This window comes from Scyliorhinus canicula, chromosome 10 (assembly GCF_902713615.1).
Source record: "Scyliorhinus canicula chromosome 10, sScyCan1.1, whole genome shotgun sequence".
Taxonomy (NCBI): Eukaryota; Metazoa; Chordata; class Chondrichthyes; order Carcharhiniformes; family Scyliorhinidae; genus Scyliorhinus; species Scyliorhinus canicula.
In genome coordinates this window covers 43,400,511-43,422,069 of record NC_052155.1, presented here as the reverse complement: position 1 = coordinate 43,422,069, position 21,559 = coordinate 43,400,511, and the positions used below count along the sequence as shown (strand labels likewise).

Below are 21,559 nucleotides of genomic sequence, written 5' to 3'. Positions count from 1 at the left end.
CTAAATTAAAAGCACAGTTTGCAAAGACTAGGCTTGCGTTTCCTTGATTATTGGGTACGCTAATTGACATGTTGGGATGATTTAAAAGGATTTGATAGGTTGGATGGTTAGAGACCTTTCCTCTTGTTGGGGTGGCCCTGAACCTTAAATTGTAGCTAGGCTGATCATGAGTGATTGCAGATTCACAGCATGCGGCAGAAATCTGAAACACCCCGTCTGCAGCAAAAAGGCTGTTGAGGGTAGGTCAATTTAAATTTTTAAAACTGAAATTAACAGATTAGTATTAAGGTATGTGGAATTAAGACAGGTGAGTAAAGTGAAATACAGATCAACCATGATTTGATTGAATGGATGAACAGGACCAAAGGTTTGAAATGGCTTATTCCCATTCCTCAGTTTACAAGCAACGAAGTGCTCTTGAGATGGAGTCTCTGTTATAATACAGGAAACACAGCAGCCAGTTTGCACATAAGGTCCCACAAAGAGCAGCAAGATAAATGACCTGATAATCTGATTTAGTAGTGTTAGTTAAATAGTAAATATATGTTGCGCCCTAAGAAGTCACTCCCATTCTTGTAGAGTGTCTTGGGATTGTGAGACATTGCAGCTGCAACTTGAAATGGGGCAGGAGTGTCTGGAAAATGCTGGAGAACGATATCCACAGGACTTACTCTTTAATAATGTCAGCAGTATGAATCTTGGCCCAGACAGCAGGAGAACCTCCTACCTCTCGCTCTAATATTGACTTTAGAATAGTACATCCACTTAACTGGGTGGACAGTTGTTTCATCTGAATGATTGCACCTCCAGCAGTGTGTCGCTCCCTTGGTATTGCACTGAACTGTTAACCTAGATTATGAGATCAGTCCTTGCAGTGAGCTTTAAACGTGTTGGGCAAGATTCTCCGTTAGCCGACGCTGAAATCGGGAAAGGCGATTGGGTGGAGAGTCGGTTCCGACGCCGAAATTGCGGCAGGCGCCGATTTGACTCCAAATCGCAATGCTCCAGCACCACAACATCGGTGTCAATGCGTTCCGGAATGCAAGTACGGTAGACACAGTTTGCATATCATTAGCGAGCACGACCCCAGGGCCTCTGCGATTCTCCGCCTCTGATGGGCCAAGTTCCTGATGGCGTGGTTCACTTGTGGTTTTAAAAATTGTGTCTGCTGAGAGAGAGGGCGTATGGGGTGTCCAACATCGCCATAGTTTTCTGACAGTTGTGGGTTTGTCCTTTTGAGGGGAGATTTAGTTGAATAGACCTATATTTCTTGGAGTTTAGAACAAGATGTTGTCTAATTGAAATATATAAACTTTTAAGTGGCTTGATGAGGTAGATGCTGAGAATATTTTGCTGGGCTGACGTGGTAAATGTTTCAGAATAAGGTGTTGGCCATGTAGGACCGAGATGAGGAGAAATTTTTTGCTTCTAACTTTGCGAAACTTTGGAATGTTCGACCCAGATAATAGTGGATGCTCAGTCATCGATTATATTCAGGCTAAGGTTGATAAATTTCTGAGTACTGTACTCGGGTAATTAAAGGTTATGGGGATTGTAGGATGAGATAGATCAGTCTAGGTTTTGTTGATTTGTGAAACAGGTTGAAGGACCAAATGCCCGACATCTATTTCTATTATTTTCTTACTGTTTTTTACAAATGGCATTGACATACTGCAGTTGTGGTGACTGAGATGGGTCTGTAGTGTGAATGAAGTGTTCTCCTCCACTTGCTGTTCATTTTTCTGAAAGATACTTTGGAGCTGTATGAATGCAGATAATAATTACCTTCTTACTATATGCTGTCATTTAATTTTCCATGTCCTACAATAGCAGCGAAATCTTGAGTTTTTGGATTAAAAAGATAAAAAGAAACTATGCTATTGACAGAGACCAATGGAGACTTGATGGACGTAGTTTAAGTTGGAAGTGTTTTTTCACCAGGATCACATCCCATTCTTGTTTTGTTGAAGCTTTCTCTTTCCTTTCCTTGCAGGTCACCACTTCTGAACCGAGCAAGACTGAGCAGCAATTATAGATTCCTTCAGCAGAGATGGAAGATGAAAGGCATGCGCTGCATCGGGGGAGTGCTGTACCGTGTTTCAGCCAATAAGCTTTCTAAAAGCTGTGCCAATCCCATCAAAAGTGGAGTCACGAGTGCAAGGAGCACTGTGAAATCAGGTAAAGCGACAAATTGCCCTGAAATGATCAATAAACGAGGACACTTCGACTGCGATCCAAACCTGGTAGAATTGAAAATAATTTTAAATACCCAATACTTGAGTTTATTTCCTGATTTTAATCATTTGAATGTCCTGTGTTGTCTCCTTGAGAGACTGTGATGTAAATGTAATGATATGGAAGGGTCTGCTTTTTAAATGATTTGCTGAGAAATCAGAAGCACTCGAAAAAGCAGTGATGGATATATTTGTGTTATGACCACATTTAAAGTAGGGATGCAAATGCTGCACAAAATCATACAACTGTTACAGCATAGAATGAAGCCGTTCACCCCGAAGAAGCAAGTCACCTCATGCCACTCCCTTGCCTTTTACCTGTAGCACTGCATGATCTTTCTTTTCGGATGTTTATTCAATTCTCTCATGAATTCCTGGACTGAATCTGCCTCCACCACACTCTCAGGCAGTGCATTTTAGATCTGAAGTACTCGCTATGCACAAAAGATTTTTTCCCGCATGTCATCATTACTTCTTTTGCCAATTACCTTAATTCTATTCCCTATGGTTCTCAATCGTTCCACCAGTGGGAACTGTTTTTCCCTATCTACACTGTCCACGCCCTTCAAAGTTTTGAATACTTCTGTCAAATCTCCTGAATCTTCTCCTCTCCAAGGAAATTCTCCAATCTACTTATGTACCGTAACTGAAATTCTCATCGTGTATTCTTTTCTGTACTCTCTCGAATGCCTTCATATCTTTCATAAAGTGTGATGCCCAGAACTGGGCAGAGGCAGTGGCATAGTGGTATTATCGCTGACGAATAATCCAGAGACCCAAAGTCATGCTCTGGGGTCCTGGGTTCAAATCCCGCCATGACAGATGTTGCAATTTGAATTCAATTTTTTTTAAATTGGAAAATCTGGCATTAAAAGTCTAAGGATGACCATGAAATCATGGTTGATTATCGTAAAACCCATCTGGATCACTAATGTCCTTTAGGGAAAGAAATCTGACGTCCTTATCTGGTCTGACCTACATGAGTCTCCCGATCCACAGCAATGTTGACTCTTAAATGCCCTCCGGGATGGGCAATAAATGCTGGCCCAGCCAGTGACGCCCATATCCCATGAACAAATTTTTTAAAAAGTTGAGGCCGAACCGGTGTTCTGTACAAGTTCAACATAATGTCTTTGCTTTTGTACTCTATGCCTCCATTAATAATACCTAGGATGTTGCATGATTTATTAACCAGTCTCAACCTGTCCTGCATTCTCTTCAGAATTGTACCCTTCATTACCTCCGTGTACTTCCAAAACGAATCACTTCACATTTCTACATTACATTTAATCTGCCATTCGTCCCCCATTCCATCAACCTGTCTATATTCTTTTCATAAAGAGTAGGAGAAGAACATTTGGCGCATTGAACATGCTCTGCCATTCAGTAAGATTATGGCTGATCTGATTGTGACCTTGACTCCACTTTCCTGCCTCTTCCCCATAACCCTGGACTTCCTTGTCAATGAAACATTTGTCTAAGTTAGCCTTGAATATATTCCATAAATCAGGCTCCATTTTTCTCTGGAAGAGAATTCCCGAAACAAACAACCCGAAGGAAGAAGAAATTGCGACTTAGGGAGTGTGAAATGCTCCAGCTCGCGCCGCTGGTAGCAGAGTTCCGATGAGGCAGAGATTCCAGTGGTTGTTACGGTGCCAATTGGTTACCAATGCTCTGGCTACTCTGGGGCGCAATCAAGGTTCGTGCCCCACTTGGCAGGTTGGCCAGCATATTCTCTGGGTCTGCATGAATCTCTGGTCCTCTGTGCTGGGAATCACATGAGTGAGAATTACTCCTGGTCCTAACAAATGTGGCCCTGATGCGGTAGACCTCACAGTGGGCCAAGGGAGTACCTCTTGAAGGGAGTTGTCCCCAAAGTCCATCAGAGGGCCACGCCCAACAGAGACCCCTTAAATAAAAAGACCCCCCACCAAGAAGACAGACACCCATCAGGAAGCCCCCAGAAGGCATACACCTGTCAGGAAGTTAGAGAGCAGTCCATACACATTCAATGAAAACATTATTGCTTTAACACTTACTTGGGCAATACATCTGCTGGCTCAAACAAAGAAAGCACCACCTATCAATTCCTGGAGAGAAAACCAGTCAGCTGTGTTTAAATCCCCTCAAATCTTTGAGCTGCAAACCATTCATTTGTCTTTAATATTAATATTACTAGGCTGTGATAGACAGCTTTCATACACGCTGCTTTCAGCATTGTTACACTTATCTTTCTTCATGGTTGAGTAACTCAAAGTTCTCTAATGACAATGCTTATAAACATTGATTGATTGATATTTATTGTCACATGTACAGAAGTACAGTGAAAAGTAGTTTTCTGCGGCCAAGGGAACGTACACAGTATGTACATAGTAGACAGAAGAATAATCGACAGAGTACATTGACAAATGGTACATCAACAAATAGTGATCAGTTACAGTGCGTAACAAGGGACCAAACAAGCAATACATGAGCAAGAGCAGCAGAGGGCATCATGAATAATGTTCATACAGGGAACAGATCAGTCTGAGGGAGAGTCGTTGAGGAGTCTCGTAGCTGTGGGGAAGAAGCCGTTCCTGTCTGGATGTGCGGGTCTTCAGACGTCAGTATCTTCTGCCTGATGGAAGGGTCTGGAAGAAGGCAAAGCCGGGGTGTGAGTGATCTCCGACATTGCTGTCTGCCTTCCTGAGGCAGCGGGAGATGTAGACAGAGTCAATGGGAGGATGTCAAGCTTCTGTGATGTGTTGGGCTGAGTTCAGCAAACTCTGCAGTTTCTTGCGATCTTGGGCCGAGCAGTTGCCATACCAAGCTGTAATTCAGCTGGATAGGATACCCTCTATGGTACATCTGTAGAAGTTTGTGAGAGTTGATGCCGACATGCCAAATTTCTTTAGCTTCCGTAGGAAGTTGAAACGTTGTTGGGCTTTCTTGACTGTTGCATCAACGTGAGTGGACCAGGACAGACTGTTGGCGATGGTGACCCCCATATCGACCATCTCCACTTCAGAGCCATTGATGTAGACAGGCAATTGATCTATCTCCCTTCTGTAGTCTGATTTGTCGTTGTTTGAGATACGACCCACCACTGTCGTATTATCTGCAAACTTATAGATCGAGTTGGAATTGAATCTTGCCACACAGACGTGTGTGTGTATAGGGAATACAGTAGAGGACTGAGCACACATCCTTACGGGACCTTGGTGTTGAGGACTATTGTGGAGGAGGTGCTGTTACCTATCCTGACAGATTGCAGTCTGTTGGTGAGGAACTCAAGGATCCGGCTGCACAGGGAGGGGTCAAGTCTAAGGTTGCAGAGTTTGATTATTAGTCTCGTCGGGATAATGGTGTTGAAGGCGGAGCTGTAGTCTATGAAAAGCAGTCTGACGTAGGTGTCCTTGTTGTCGAGATGTTCGAGTGTTGATTGTTGGACCAGAGAGATAGCATCTGCTGTGGATCGGTTGCCACGGTAGGCGAACTGCAGTGGATCGAGACCGTCTGGGAGGCTGGCGTTCATCCGCCGCCTCATGACTAACTGCTCTAAGCATTTTATGAGAACAGACTCGGGACGACCGGTAGTCATTGAGGCATGCTACCTTGTTCTTTGGTACTGATATTATGGTGGTCTTCTTGAAGCAGGTGGGGACCTCCGAGCGGAGACGATATCTGCAAATACACTTGCCAGCTGGCCAGCGAAGGCTCTGAGTGCTCACCCAGGGACTCCGTTGGGGCCCATCACTTTCCGCGGGTTTAATTTCAAGAAGGCAGCTCTTAACCTCCGAGGCTGTGATAGTGGATATGAGTGTATCCAGGGCTGTTGGGGAAGGTGGCATGATGTATTGGCTGACTGTTCAAAGCAGGCATAGGACTTGTTCAGTTCATCGGGGAGGGATGTTCCAGCCCCACTGATTCCACCTGGCCTTGCTTTGTAACTTGTGATATCATGTAAGCCCTGCCATAGACATCGTTGGCCTGGGACTCTAGTTTGATCAGGTATTGTCTTTTTGCATCCCTGATGGCTTTCCGTACGTTGTACCTGGATTTCTTATACAGGTCAGGGTCGTCAGACTTGAACGCCTCCATCTGGGACTTTAGCAGGGAGTGGATCTTTGGTTGAGCCAGGGTTTCTGATTGGGAAACACCCATATTGTCTTCTTTGGTACATAGTCCTCGACACACTTACTGGTGAAGTCTGTGATGGTGGTTGCGTACTTGTCCAGGTTAGCTGCTGCGGCTTTGAATATAGACCAGTCCACAGACTCCAAGCAATCGCGGAGAATGTCCTCTGATGCCTCGGACCAGCATGGCACGGCTTTCTTGACTGGTTCAACACGCTTGAGCTGCTGTTTGTAAGCCGGAAGTAGGAGTACCGACTTAGATCGAATTTGCCAAAGTGTGGTTGGGGAATGGAGCAGTAGGCACATTTGATGCTCGTGTAGCAGTGGTCCAGGGGAAATTCAAGCTTTGAGTGACAGCTCCTGGACCACTTCAAACAGAATTAAGTGCTGTTAATTTCTAGTTGACCACATCAAAATCATGGAGCCATAATGGGAGGTGATTGGAAATTCACATTTATGCCTTTAACTCACCAAACTCACTTATCACACTCTTGTGTATTCTCATATATACACAGTAACCCAAAGTTAGAATTTATTACTTTAGCTCTTACTCTGAACTCACTTTTTTTAATAAACATTTTGTTGGGGTATTTTTTGGTATTATAACAACACAGTAAACAATGTACATGAAACTATAAACATAGTGCAAAAGGCGTCTCCCTCCCTTCCAGGTCTCACCTTTATTAACCCCCTACTCTAAGCTAAATTAACCCCCCCACTTCTGATGAAGATTAATTTTCCGCGAAGAAGTCGACGAACGGTCGCCACCTCCGGTCGAACCCTAACAGTGACCCTCTCTGGGCGAACTTGATTTTCTCCAAACAGAGAAAGCTAGCCATGTCCGATAGCCAGGGCTCCGACTTCGGGAGCTTTGAGTTCTTCCAAGCTAATAGTATCAGTCTCCGGGCTACCAGGGAAGCAAAGGCCAGAATGTCTGCCTCTTTCTCCTCCTGGATTCCCAGGTCTTCTGACATCCCAAAAATCGCCATCTCTGGACTCAACGCCACCCTTGTTTTTAACACCATGGACATGACATCTGCAAACCCCTGCCAAAATCCCCTAAGCTTCGGACATACCCAGAACATGTGTACATGGTTCGCTGGTCCTCCCGCACATTTTGCACACCTGTCTTCCACCCCAAAGAATCTGCTCATCCGGGCCACTGTCATATGAGCCCGGTGAACGACCTTGAATTGTATCAGGCTGAGCCTGGCACATGTTGCGGACGCGTTGACTCTACACAACGCGTCTGCCCATAGGCCATCCTCTGTCTCTCCTCCCAGCTCCTCCTCCCACTTGCGCTTCAGCTCCTCGGTCTGCGTCTCCCCATACCCCATAAGTTCCTTGTAAATGTCCGAGACGCTCCCTTCTCCTACCCACCCTCTGGAAACTACCCTGTCCTGAATTCCCCTTAGCGGTAGGAGCGGGAAGGTTGACACCTGTTTACGTAGGAAGTCCCGCACCTGCAGTTACCTGAATTTGTTTCCCCTCGACAACCCGACCTTCTCCTCCAGCGTCCTCATACTCGGAAAGCTCCCCTCTACAAACATATCCCCCATCCTCTCAGTCCCTGCTCTCTGCCATAACCGGACCCCCCATCCATCCTTCCCAGGGCAAACAAGTGATTATTACAGATTGGGGACCAGACCGATGCTCCCTCTGCTCCCACATGTCTCCTCCATTATCCCCAGTCTCTCGGGGCCACCACCACCACGGGGCTGGTGGAGTACTGTGCTGGCGGGAATGGCAGAGGTGCAGTTACCAACGCCCCCAAACTGGTGCCCTTGCATGAACCCGCCTCCATACGCTCCCATGCTGACCCCTCCCCCACCTCCCACTTCCTGATCATGGCTATATTCGCCGCTAAAATTTGGCTGTGCCAGCCCGGCCTCTCCCCGACTCCACTCAAGCATTACTTTCCTTACCCGCGGGGTCTTGCCCGCCCAAACAAAGCCAGTGATCACTTTGTTGACCCGTTTAAAAAAAGGACCACGGAATAAAGATTGGGAGACATTGAAACACGTAAGGGAATCTCGGGAGGACCGTCATCTTCACCGCCTGCACCCTCGCAGCTAATGACAACGGGAGCGCGTCCCATCATTTGGTCTACTGGCCGGACCAGATTTAATTTATACAGTCGGTCCCATTCCCGTGCCACTTGAATGCCTAGGTACCTATAGTTTCCCCCTACTAATCTTAAACGGCAGCTCCCCCAATCGCCTCTCCTGTCCCCAAGCCTGGACCGCAAACATCTCACTTTTCCCCATATTTAGCCTATACCCCAAAAACCGGCTAAATTCCCCCAGAATCCTCATGATTTCTTCCATCCCCTCTAATGGGTCCGATACATACAGAAGCAGGTCGCCTGTATAGAGCGAGACTCTGTGATCTCCCCCCAGACCAGCCCCTTGAGGCTCTCGGAGCAGTTGCCAACGGCTCTATAGCTAGCGCGAACAACAGTGGGGAGAGGGGGCATCCCTGTCTCGTCCCCTGGTGCAGTCTAAAATAGTCCGATGTTGTTCTATTCGTCCGTACTTGTCTGATACCACAACCTGGCCCAGTCAATACAGCCCCGCCCAAATACGAACCATCCCAGTACCTCCCACAGATAATCCCATTCTACCCAATCAAAAGCCTTTTCTGCATCCTTTGCGATCACTACCTCCACCTCCCTACCTTCCGAGGGCATCATGATCACATCTTCTTACATTGACCAGAAACTGCCTAACCTTAACAAACCCCGTCTGGTCCTCTCCAATAACGTCCGGAACGCAATCCTCAATGCGGGAGGACAAAATTTTGGCTAACAGTTTGGCATCCACATTCAATAGGGATATCGGCCTGTCGGACCCCCACAGCTCCAGGTTCCTGTCCTGCTTCAGAATCAGCGAAATCGTGGCCTGTGACATCGTTGGGGGCAGCAACCCTCTTTCCCTTGCCTCATTGAACATCCTCATCAACACTGGCCCCAATATTCCAGAGAACTCCACTGGGTACCCGTCCGGCCCCGGGGCTTTACCCGCCTGCATGGCCTTCAGACCCTCCACTATCTCTTTCAACCCGATCGGGGCCCCCAGCCCTTCTACCAGCTCCCTGTCCACAGTTGGGAAATTCAGCCCCCCCAAGAAGTGCCTGCGGCCACGTAGGGGTTTCCGACCTATACAGCCTACTGTAGAAATGCCTAAACGCCTTATTCACCCCTGCTGAATCTCCAACCAGGTTCCCATCTCCGTCATTTACTTTCCCTATCTCCCTGGCTGCCTCCCTCTTTCTAAGCTGCTGTGCAAGCATTCTGCTGGCCTTCTCTTCATACTCCTAGATCGCTCCCCTCGCCTTTCTCAGCTGCTCCACCGCCCTCCCTGTGGTTAACAAGCCAAACTCCGCCTGTAGCTTCCGTCGTTCCCTTAAAAGCCCTGCCTCTGGGGTCTCCGCATACCTCCTATCGATCTGTAGTATCTCCTTTACCAGTCGGTCCGTCTCTGCCCTGCCCACCTTCTCCCTATGGGCCCGTATCGAGATCAGCTCCCCTCTGACCACTGCCTTCAGTGCTTCCCAGACCACTGCTGCTGAAATTTCCCCCGTGTCGTTAACCTGCAGGTAGCTCTGAATACATTTCCTCAGCCGCTTGCACACCCCTTCATCAGCCAAAAGTCCCACATCTAACCTCCAGTGCAGGCGCTGGTTACTGTCTTTACTAACCTGCAGGTCAACCCAGTGTGGTGCATGGTCTGAGATTGTGATCGGCGAGTACCCTGTGTCCACCACCTCTGCCAGTAAGGCCCTGCTCAAAATGCAGAAATCGATCCGGGAGTACGCTTTATGCACGTGTGAGTAGAAGGAGAACTCCTTCACCCTCGCTTGCCCAAATCTCCATAGATCCATCCACCCCCCCATCTGCTCCATGAACCCTTTTAGTTCCTTTGCTATTGCTGGCACCCTGCCCGTTTTCGAGCTTGACCGGTCCAAGCCAGGGTCAATAATTGAGTTAAAGTCCCCTCCCATGACCAACCTGTGCGCATCCAGGTCCGGTATCTTTCCCAGCATCCTCTTCATAAACTCTACATCATCCCAATTTGGCGCAAACACATTTACTAATACCACCTGCCCCCCCCCCCCCTCCAATTTCCCAATGACCATAATGTACCGACCTCCCACATCTGAAACTATTCTACCCGTCTCAAACACCACCCGCTTATTGATCAGGATCGCAACCCCTCTAGTCTTTGAATCCAGTCCCAAGTGAAAGACCTGACTGACTCAGCCTTTCCTCAATCTAATCTGGTCAGTTTCTCTAAGGTGTGTCTCCTGCAACATTACCACGTCCGCCTTCAGTTCCCTAAGATGCACGAACACACGTGCCCTCTTGACCGGCCCATTTAGCCCTCATCATTCAAGATGATCCGCCTAGTTGGGGGGGGCTTATTGCCACACACACACACACACCCCCCCCCCCCCCCCCCCCCCCTTTGCCGATCAGACATCCCCTTTTTTGGGCCCGCCTCCAGCCCTTGCTCCGCGCCTCCACCGGTCTGTCCCCAGGCGGCCTCCGCCCCCAAACTCCTCTCTGTCCCTTGGCCCAAGTCCCTCCCTCGTCAGCAGAACATCCCCCCCCCCCCCCCCCCCCCCAGTATCAACACTCTGTAACCCAACCCCTTTGATAAACCGAACATATGCACACCTCCCACTGCGCTTCCGTGAGCTAGCCCGCCCAGCTAGCCCCCGCTCATACAAACATACTCCAACATCAATTGATCCCCCACACAGTTGCCCGACAGAAAAACATCAAAATTTAAACAAGCACACCTCCATCGCTCAACAGTGCAAATGGAAACTTTAACTCACTCAGCTCTGCCACTGGTCCAAATCCCAAATCAATGCAGAAGACATTACAAACAGCTTCCACAAAACAAAAATGGAGAAACTTTCTTTAAAGAACAGAGAAACAAAAAGGAAAAAAACCATGAACGTTGCAGCAAAGTTCAAAAGTTCCCAGTCCACCACTAGTCTTTTCCTTTTCTCGAAGTCCAACACGTCCTCAGACGACTCAAAATAAAAGTGCTGTTCCTCGTACATGACCCAGAGATGGGCCGGATACAACAGTCCGAACTTCATCTTTCTTAAAAAGGATCGACCTAATCTGGTTGAAGCCTGCTCTTCTCCTGGCCACCTCCACACACAGGTCTTGGTAGACCCGCAGGATACTATTTTCCCACTTACAGCTCCGTGTCTGCTTGGCCCACTGTAGAATGCGCTCCTTATCCAAGTACCTGTGGAATCTCACCACCATTGCTCTCCGGGGGTCTCCCATTCGCGGCGCTCTGTGAGCCCTTTCCACCTCCAAGGGTGGGGAGAATGCCCCATCCTCCAGCAGCGTCTCAAACATATCTGCGATGTATGCCCCAGCGTCCGCTCCTTCGGACCCCTCCAGGAGCCCCACGATTCTCAACTTCTGTTGGCAGGACCTATTCTCTAGGTCCTCCACCTTCTCCAGGAGCTTCTTCTGCTGGTCTCTCAGCATACCCACCTCCAACTCCACTGTAGTTTCATGTTCCTCCTGCTCAGCCAGCGCCTTCTCCACCTTCTGGATCGCCCGATCTTGGGCGTCCAATCGATACTCCAGCCGCTCAATCGACTCTTTTATCGGGTCCAAGCAGTCCTGTTTCTGCTTAGCAAAGCCTTCCTGAATAACGTGCATCAGCTGCTCCGTTGACTGCTGGGTCGACAAACCAGAGGTCCGGTCCTCCGCCATGCTGTCTCCCGCTGCAGCTTCAGCCCAAGCCTTCTCTGTCTTTCTGATTCTGCTTTTACGAGCACTTCTAGTCCTTCTCTCCATGCACCGATGTGGGAATTCAGTACACAATTACCTCTGTCTTCAGTTTTACAGTTCAAGTCCGGTAGAAAATCAGGGGAAAAGGTCCAAACGTCCGACCCAAGCTGGAGCCACCAAATGTGCGACTTACTCCTTCATAGCCGCCACCGGAAGTCGACTCTGAACTCACTTAAAAACTTAATACACCCTACTTTAGTCCTATCAGTCACTCCCAGTATTCTGTGCACCTCAGTATTCCTCCCCAATATTGCTCCTTGGTTCCAATATCTCTGCCAAGTTAGCTTAAACCCTCCCAGCAGAACTTGCAAATCAAGGAATTTAACCTTGCTCTTTTTAGGTGCAACTGACCCTGTCTTTACAGGTCTCATCTCCCTCAGAGTTGGTCTCAATGTCCAGGAATCTAACCCCCCCCCCGCCCGGCCGCACAATCTTTCCAGTCACACATTCCTCATCTTTATCCTCTTATACTCGCGTGTGATACCAGGAGTAATCCAGGGAGTGCTACTTATGACTTCCTGCTTGCTAATTTCCTATTTAGCTCCCTAAACTCTGACTTCAAGACGGAATCACTGTTTCCCCTGCATTTTCCATACCACTGGCTGGCGTTTCATCTCTTTCTCCTCTCCCCTGTAATCATCCTTGGCCCTGGCAACGGGGAGGCACAATCCATCCTGGATTCATGTCCGCAGCTGCAGAAACACTTATGTCCCCCAACTATTGAGTTTGTATCGCGTTTGTTCTTCCAGGTGTCTTTGTGGCAGGTCTCCACCACCCTGTACAGCTGAGCCACCCTTGGTACCGTGGACTTTGTTTTGGTTTCATTCCCCAGATGAGCCAACATTTTCATCAGTATTTTTAACTGAATACTGGTTGGAGACTGAGGTGCACTCAAAGGATTCCTGAACTATTTGCCTGTTTCTTCCTGTCTGTCTAGTCACCCATTCCCTCTTTCCCTGTATACTCTCTTGCTGCAGGATGAATGTAATCTTGCTTTCCTTGGAGCCCTCATCCTCACAGATGCACCACAACGACACCTCCAAAAACCGAAACTTGAGCCGCTGCAACTGATGACACTTTCTGCACATATGGTGTGCGATTCTCCGCTCCCCACGCCGGGTGGGAGAATCACGGGAGGGCCGGGCGACTCACGAGACGCCCCCATGGCGACCGGCGATTCTCCGGCCCGGATGGGCTGAGCGGTCTGCCGTTCGCGACCGGTTCACGACGGCGGCAACCACACCTGGTCGCTGCCGACATGAACATGGCGCCAAAAGCTGGATTGAACCTTGTGGGGGGCGGAGAGGGGAGTGAGCACCACGGCCGTGCTCGGGAGGGAACTGGTCTCAAAGGGACGCACTCTTTCCCCTCTGCCGCCCCGCAAGATCAAGCCACCACGTCTTGCGGGGCAGCGGAGGGGAAGACGGAGTATTGTGTGCAGTTCTGGTCGCCACATTATAGGAAGGATGTGGAAGCATTGGAAAGGGTACAGAGGAGATTTACAAGAATGTTGCCTGGTATGGAGGGAAGATCATATGAGGAAAGGCTGAAGGACTTGAGGCTGTTTTCGTTAGAGAGAAGCAGGCTAAGAGGGGACTTAATTGAGGCATACAAGATGATCAGAGAATTAGATAGGGTGGACATCGAGAGCCTTTTTCCTTGGATGGTGATGTCCAGCACGAGGGGACATAACTTTAAATTGAGGGGAGATAGATGTAGGACAGATGTCAGAGGTAGGTTCTTTACTCAGAGAGTAGTAAGGGCGTGGAATGCCCTGCCTGCAACAGTAGTGGACTCGCCAACACTAAACGCATTCAAATGGTCATTGGATAAGCATATGGACGATAAGGGAATAGTGTAGAGGGACTTTAGAGGGGTTTCACAGGACGGTGCAACATCGTGGGCCAAAGGGCCTGTACTGCGCTGTAATGTTCTATGTTCTAACCGCGCATGCGTGGGTTTGAGCCGTCAGCCATCGTGACGTCAGCCGCGCATGCGGGGGCTGGAGCCGGCCTATCTGCGCATGCGCGGCTGACGTCACTTAGGCGCGCCGGCCGCGTCATTCTCGGCGCGCTGCCTTGACCCAGCGGCCGAGAGGTACGGAGGGCCGCTCCTAGCCCCCCGGGTGGGGGTGAATTAGGTGCGAGGAGCGGCCGCCGAGGCCGTCGTGAAACTTGGCTGAGTTCACGACGGCCTTCCCGATTTTTCGCAGAAGCGGAGAATTCCGCCCATGGTTTTCCAGGACATGGGAAGTGTCCTGGAATTCTAATATAGCACAGTCTGTGCACTCCAGAGGTCAGAGCAGTCCTGCTATTCCCCTAACTATTAGATAATAAACCTTGCTCACACTAATAAACTTTACTAAAATAAGAAAATTCACCTGCTGCTCATGTCACTTAAATATAGGGAAGCTAACTAAGTACCTTAGTTTTAGCATGATTTGTACAGACTTTTAGCATGTTGAATATTAAATTGCAAGTACATTAAACAAGTAACCTCTTTTATTGTAATTATAAGAGCTAGTTTTCTTTGAAAATCAATCTAATAAAACATTTATATGATTCCAAGGTGGTACTCCCCAGTTTTTCCTTTATTTCATCATGAAATCACAAGTATGAAACAGGCCGTTGGCAACTCCAGCTTAATCTGTTGCCCTGCTGAAACATTTTTTTTCCTTTGTATAACAACACTTGCAATCAGCCTGATTCCTGGATATTGATCAAGTTACTCTATTCCCCTTTCCTCAGCAGAAAATGGTGAGGAAATGCTGCTCAAATGTCTGGTTGATTATCAAAGCTTCCAGAAAGCAAGTGAAAACGCCCTTTCTAAAAGTAATGTTATTGTCCCCATGGTTGCTTTCTTTCCTCTTCACTGCCTCGACAGTGAGTTGTTTGAAATTTGGGAAGAATCATGGCCACTCACCGATCTGTGCCACCAGTTTATTGCAGCACCCCTTGAGCAAGACTTGGATTGGGATTCTGCCCCTGAACTAGTATCAGCCTGAACCCATATCCCTGAAAAATCATTAGAACTTGCATTGCTTTGAGCTGAACTAGACTCACAGAGGAATACTATGCACTATTAAATTCATTCTTTTCTTTTCCCTCATTAACTAATTAACGTTACATTTAGTTCTTCACCCACTTAATTTAACATATGGTATGTTGTGCAGACTTGTGGAACATGGTTTGCATCCCACTTTGCTGCTCATGAATTATCAGCTCACCTCACTCAAGAGATTAAATTATTTCTCATAGATTCTTGTGTTATATCCTCCATCTCTTTGCTTGTTCAGTCTCCTGAGGAAGATTGAAGAGCTGCAAGTAAACCTGTGGTTACCTCCCTCAAAATTAAATGAATGGGTAGAGAGTTTGTGTTAATAGAATTGTGCACAGTCAATTCCATGTTCCAAGGCTGTGATTTTGCTTTAAAGCAAAGGAAAGTGTTGGAGGATTTCTTTTGCTCCTAATATCTTTCAGGATTTGTGTATAAGAGTTTTCACTGATACTTTAAAATTTTGAATTATCTTCTTCTACATTGACGTGCCATGTTCTATTTCATTACTGCTGGCTGCTTCCGGAGACAACCAGTTCATCCTCTAGTGCTTCAATTGAGTACAATGGGAGCCTACCTGGATTGACCCATTATAGGCAAGTCTTGATACTGACTGTTTTGCGTCTGGTACAAATCTGCCTTGGGTGGTTTGTTCATTTCATGAGACTTAGACCTATAACTTCCAGGCTCCCCAGTGTCACATTTAGGAGGCACCCCAATGAAATAGCCCAATAGGGCAGCACGGTGGCATAGTAGTTAGCACTACTGCCTCACAGCGCCCGGGCCCAGGGTTCAATGGTGGTCTTGGGTGACTGTGGAGTTTGCACTTTTCATAGATTATCATTGAATTTACAGTGCAGAAGGAGGCCATTCGGCCCATCGAGTCTGCACCGGCTCTTGGAAAGAGCCCCCTACCCAAGGTCAACACCTCCACCCTATCCCCATAACCCAGTTACCCCACCCAACACTAAGGGCAATTTATCGTGGCCAATCCACCTAACCTGCACATCTTTGGACTGTGGGAGGAAACTGGAGCACCCGGAGGAAACCCACGCACACACTGGGAGGATGTGCAGACTCCGCACAGACAGTGACCCAAGCCGGAATCGAACCTGGGACCCTGGAGCTGTGAAGCGATTGTGCTGTCCACAATGCTACCGTGCTGCCCTTAACCTTTAACCCTGTATCTGCGTGGGTTTCCTTTGGGTACTCCAGTTTCCTCCCACACTCCAAAGATGTGCAGGTTAGCTGGATTGGCCATGCTAAATTGCCCCTTAGTGTCCAAGGTTTTGTAGCTTAGGTGGGTTTATGGGGGTGAGGCAGGGGAGTGGGCCTACATAGGGTGCTCTAGGGTCGGTGCAGACTCGATGGGCAGAATAGCCTCCTGCACTGTAGGAATTCTATGATTTGGTCTTTCACTATTCCTCATAGCTCAGCTGAACACAGTTTTCTCCAATTAAGTCTCCTGGGTTGCTGTGGCATTTTTATTTTGAATGCTTTCCTTTTAAGCAATGTCTGCAATTAATGTTGCAGCCTCTGCAATTCTTGCCTCTGCCTTTCTTTACTACTTGATTTTTTTTGAATAAGTGTGATGTCATGAGGTCCGAGGTGATAATCTCTCAGTCAGTGTACCCTTTCTATGTTTCTTTCTGCTCATTACACTATCTGCATGGGCCTTATACAAACTCCCTCAAACTACCATCATGACCTAGTTATTGTAGTGCAGAATTTGTGTCCAGACAATGCCCTTCAATTTGCTTCCTGCATATATCCAAATAGCGGTAATTTTGAGAATGGTCCTGTAGCCAGTGAGAGTTGAATTCTCTCTTCAGGTACTGAGGCCAATTTGAGTGCACGACAGCTGGGATTAACCAACAGCATGACAGGAAATTAAAATTTAGATCTTATACACTGAATAATTCCCAGTGATGCATTTCCCAGTAATGGGGATGGTGGTGGTGTGTTACAGATCCCTCGGGGTCTGAGTTGCTGTGGCAGTGTGCACTTTCACCTGAATGTGGTCTGGAACTATGGATAGCGGTGTTCCACGCTCTAGCTTTCCATCACATGGCTGATCAAGAGTCTCTCCTGCTCTTACCATTTGCCATTGTCATGTATTAAAGGATGCGCAAGTCAATTATCAACCTTTTTGAGCGGGTTATGACTGCACCGTCCCTGGCCATCAAGTCCTGAAGTGCGACTCGAACTAGAGTTTCTGACTCCAAGGCAAGGACACTACCCACAGTACCACAAGACCTCAGTAATGGAGGTACATAATTCCAAGTTTAAGAATCATCTATGGCACTGTTAAAACTTTGTATTAGAGAGGAATGGTGCTTTTTTTAAAAAACAGTCTTGTCCCAAGTTTTGGAATAGTTTAGCAGGAGACAGCAAAAGAGAAAGAAGCTTTGTGGTCAACTTTCTATTCAATCATCACTTTGCCCAGCTGATGATGTGCATCCAGCAACAATTTCAAGCCTAAACTTAAACTTTATACTTGCAAAAACCTGGCCTTCCCAAATGTAGCAGTTTTTGCTCCATCTCTCCATTGCATGAGATCTGGCATAAGAAAGAAGCTGAATTAGACCAATATGGAAGTTGCTAAACTGACCTTGAGACAAAGCTTGGCATATACAAGGGAGACTGAGAGAAGACTCATTAGAGAAGACATGACTTCCGTTCCAAGAAAACTCTAGAATTATAGTTATTTTCCTGCACAATGGTATTCCGGTTGATGCTTTGCTGCAATAATAGCACCATCTGAAATTCTAGGGCTATAAAGCCTGTCTAATAGTCAAATTCTAAGTTTCTTAGCCATATTTATGAGGTAGTCAAGATAACTTGTACTGATCGCTGGTGTCGTATGGGTCTCTGCAAGGTCAGCCTTGCTGCTCATACAGTGGTATAACCAAGAAGATCCCCTAAAGTAATAGTTTCCAAACTTTTTTCCCTGGGACCCACTTTTGCCAACTGACCGACCTTCGCTTGGTCGCCGTGTTCGCTTACCTTTAATGCGAAAGGGGAGCCTACTTAGTCCTCACCATGTCACCCCAATCAGGTTCACAGGAGGAGAGGGCAATGCACATATCAAGTGCAGAGTTCAGCCAATTCCTTTAAATCGTCTTCTTTGTGAGAACGGAAAATTCAACCTCGCACATGTAGGTCATTGTGAGGGCAATAGCAACAAAATGCTTGTTTTACTCCCCACTAGTTTCCCGTTGAGGGCACTCCATTTTGTAGTGGAGGTGCACATAGTAAAATCCCGCCAGCAGGAATGGCCAGAAAATCCCACCCACTGTATTTTGGTGGCATGTTATCACAGTGGTTAGCACTGTTGCTTCACAGCGCCAGGGACCCGGGTACCCGGTTTGGTTCACTGTGCAGAGTCTGCACATTCTCCCCTTCTCTGCTTGGGTTTCCTCTGGGTGCTCCGGTTTCCTCCCCCACGTCCCGAAAGCCGTGCTGTTTGGTGAATTGGACATTCTGAATTCTCCCTCTGTGTACCCGAACTGGCACTGACCGGAATGTGGCGACTAGGGGCTTTTCACAGTAACTTCATTGCGGTGTTAATGTAAGCCTGCTTGTGACACTAAAGATTATTATTGTTTCTCCCACTTATGAAAATTAATTTTGGGTTGAATTTGTCACAATATACACCAGTATATCATGGTGCAGACACACACTGATGGACACACACGGGGCCAATCAACATGTACAAACACCACAGCCAATCACCAGTTAGAATACACACACTATAAAGGCAGGGGGCACCACGGTTCCCGCTCATTCTGGGTGCTGCCTCTCAGTGTAACAAGAACTCATCCAGCCCAGCACAGACTCGCACCACGTGCTGAGAGAATCAACTGGTTCGGACCAGGCCTAGGTCTCTAGTTTAAGTTAGCATCATTTAGACCCACAGTCATCGTGTGTTAGTTAGTTAGGAGGTAGTTAATCAAATTGAGTTGAACCTTCATCAGTGTTGGAAGTATCTGTTCATCTCTCAAGCCTACACTAGCCAACACTTCATAATTTTCTCTTAAATACTGACTGAGCCACTAAAATTGCTGAGCCCAAAAGTACAAGATGCTGGAACAACATCACTGGAGACTTATGTCAGGTCTTCAGTAAGATTTCTTAATCACATCCTATCACATAGCTGGAAGTATTTAGAAAATGTGTAACCCAATGAGTTACTGGGGCAGTGGCTTGTTAAGCAAGCATACATAGCAGCTCTTCTGCGTCAGTCTAAAACTACAAAAATAACCACTGATAGAAAAGCAAAACACATAATTTTTTCGAGGAGTCTAAATATAGAGTCACATTGGGTTCAAAACATTATTCCACAGATACTGCCAGACCTGCTGAACATTTCCAACACTTTCTGCAAAAATAACCTTTGTCTCTTTTTAGTGGTTTGATGGTTAAAAGGGAAAATTGTTCAACAGGGCATCTAAAAGCTACCAGCTCTCCATTGCTTCTCTAACTTCGGGCGGATCCCTCGGTTTTAAAGCCTCATGAAAAAGAAAGCAGCATTATGCATTGAAGTATCAGTTTACATTTTGAGCTCAAGCCTGATATGGGACAAGAGTGTTCCAATCTGAACTAGAAGGAAGTGCTGCAACTGAGCCAATTTAGCATGTGTTTAATTATGGATTTATGATGGAACTGGTTTGGTAGATTCGGAAAATGGGGTACTTATAGGGAAGCCAGATAGGTCTGGATAGAGATTTGCCTGAGTCACATCTAGGCCAGCTTTTTCTTTTCTGACCTCTCTGATATCCTGCATGCAATTATGTATACGCACATCAGATTTATATGTGTTCAATTATTTTAAATGCATAATTTTGTTTCCTAAATGTCACAATGACACCACTGTTGTAGAAGAACATACAGTGCAGAAGGAGGCCATTCGGCCCATCAAGTCTGCACCGACCCATTTAAGCCCTCACTTCCACCCTATCCCCGTAATCCAATAACCCCTCCTAACCTTTTTTGGTCACTAAGGGCAATTTATCATGGCCAATCCACCTAACCTGCATGTCTTTGGACTGTGGGAAGAAACTGGAGCACCCAGAGGAAACCCACGCAGACTCAGGGAAAATGTGCAAACCCCGCACAGACAGTGATCCAGCGGGGAATCGAACCTGGGACCCTGGCGCTGTGAAGCCACAGTGCTGCCCAATGTACTGTGTTATGGCCATAGTACTGATGCACACAGGACATCTAGTTCCTTGACTAGTAAGATGATTTATTAACAGGATTGACACATGGAAAGATAACTAACGAGTTGTGAAACAAACCGTAACGGATAAATGAATTCAGTGATTTCTGCTGGAGCTACTTCTAGTGCGTCCATCCTTTTGTACGACTTACTACCAACTGCCAGATATCTCAATTCACATGGCAGATCTCTTATCGCCACCAGCTGGTTAGAGGTCACATCAATAACTATACATTGATAGACAACTATATACAAAACTGTGCACAGGCATATCATCACACACTGGCCATATTTTCCTAGGCTGCCAAATAATGTCCCACTCGCCACCCCCCCCACCAGTCTCTCCAGCCCTCGCTGCAGCCCCTCCCTCGGCCAGGGGCTCGCCTGGACACAGTCCGCAGTTGCCACGCTGGGTCCACGAGAAACAGAACAAATCAAACGTGTTCTGCGCCTTCGGGAACCCGGTCCATCGGGGGAGGGCCTCCGGTGACGTCCTGAGGCCATCCCAACGGCATGCGGTGCAATCCTCAAGTACGCCGTTTTGAGGGGTGGAGCATCGCAAAAGCGGAGCCGTCCACTATTTTGCCGCAAACTGGGATTCTCCAGCCGATCGCCGAATGCGATTTTGCCGTCGGTGACCAGAGAATCCTGCCCATGAAGTGCTAACAGACTGAGAATAAGGACTTCTTGAAATGAAATTTGATGTGGAAAAGAATTGGGTGCTAAATAGACTAGACTAGTGATCTGTTGTCACTACAAAATGTAGGAGTTTTATGCAGCTAGTTATTGTGGTCTATGGGAACCAATGAGGTCGATAAAGAAAGGCAGGGAGTTCTGCAAAATCAACTGAGGAGTTTAGGATTTTGTAGATGGCATCATGATTACTTTTTCTGTTTTTCATGAAGGTAAAGGGAAATCAATGCATGGCTAAAAGTATGGTTTTGAGGATCCATAGACATCCTACAGTGCAGAAAGTGGCCATCGAGTGTGCACCTATCCTCTGAAAGTGCACTCTACCGAAGCCCACTCCCCCACTCCCATATAGGATTATAAGGATTTGTAGGAATAACTAAATTTTTAATTTGGTAGACTTTAATTATCCTCTAAC

The 21,559-nt window shown here is 47.1% G+C and overlaps 1 protein-coding gene across 2 annotated transcripts in view; it reads left to right on the top strand.

Annotated features, from left to right (window-relative positions):
• Positions 1-21,559, top strand: part of zc3h3 (zinc finger CCCH-type containing 3) — a 315,450-nt gene that overhangs the window by 157,071 nt on the left and 136,820 nt on the right. For both annotated transcript variants that reach the window (XM_038808835.1, XM_038808836.1), the window contains exon 5: positions 1,994-2,178. In XM_038808835.1, coding sequence (XP_038664763.1) covers positions 1,994-2,178 — 185 coding nt within the window. The remainder of the gene's footprint in view (positions 1-1,993; positions 2,179-21,559) is intronic.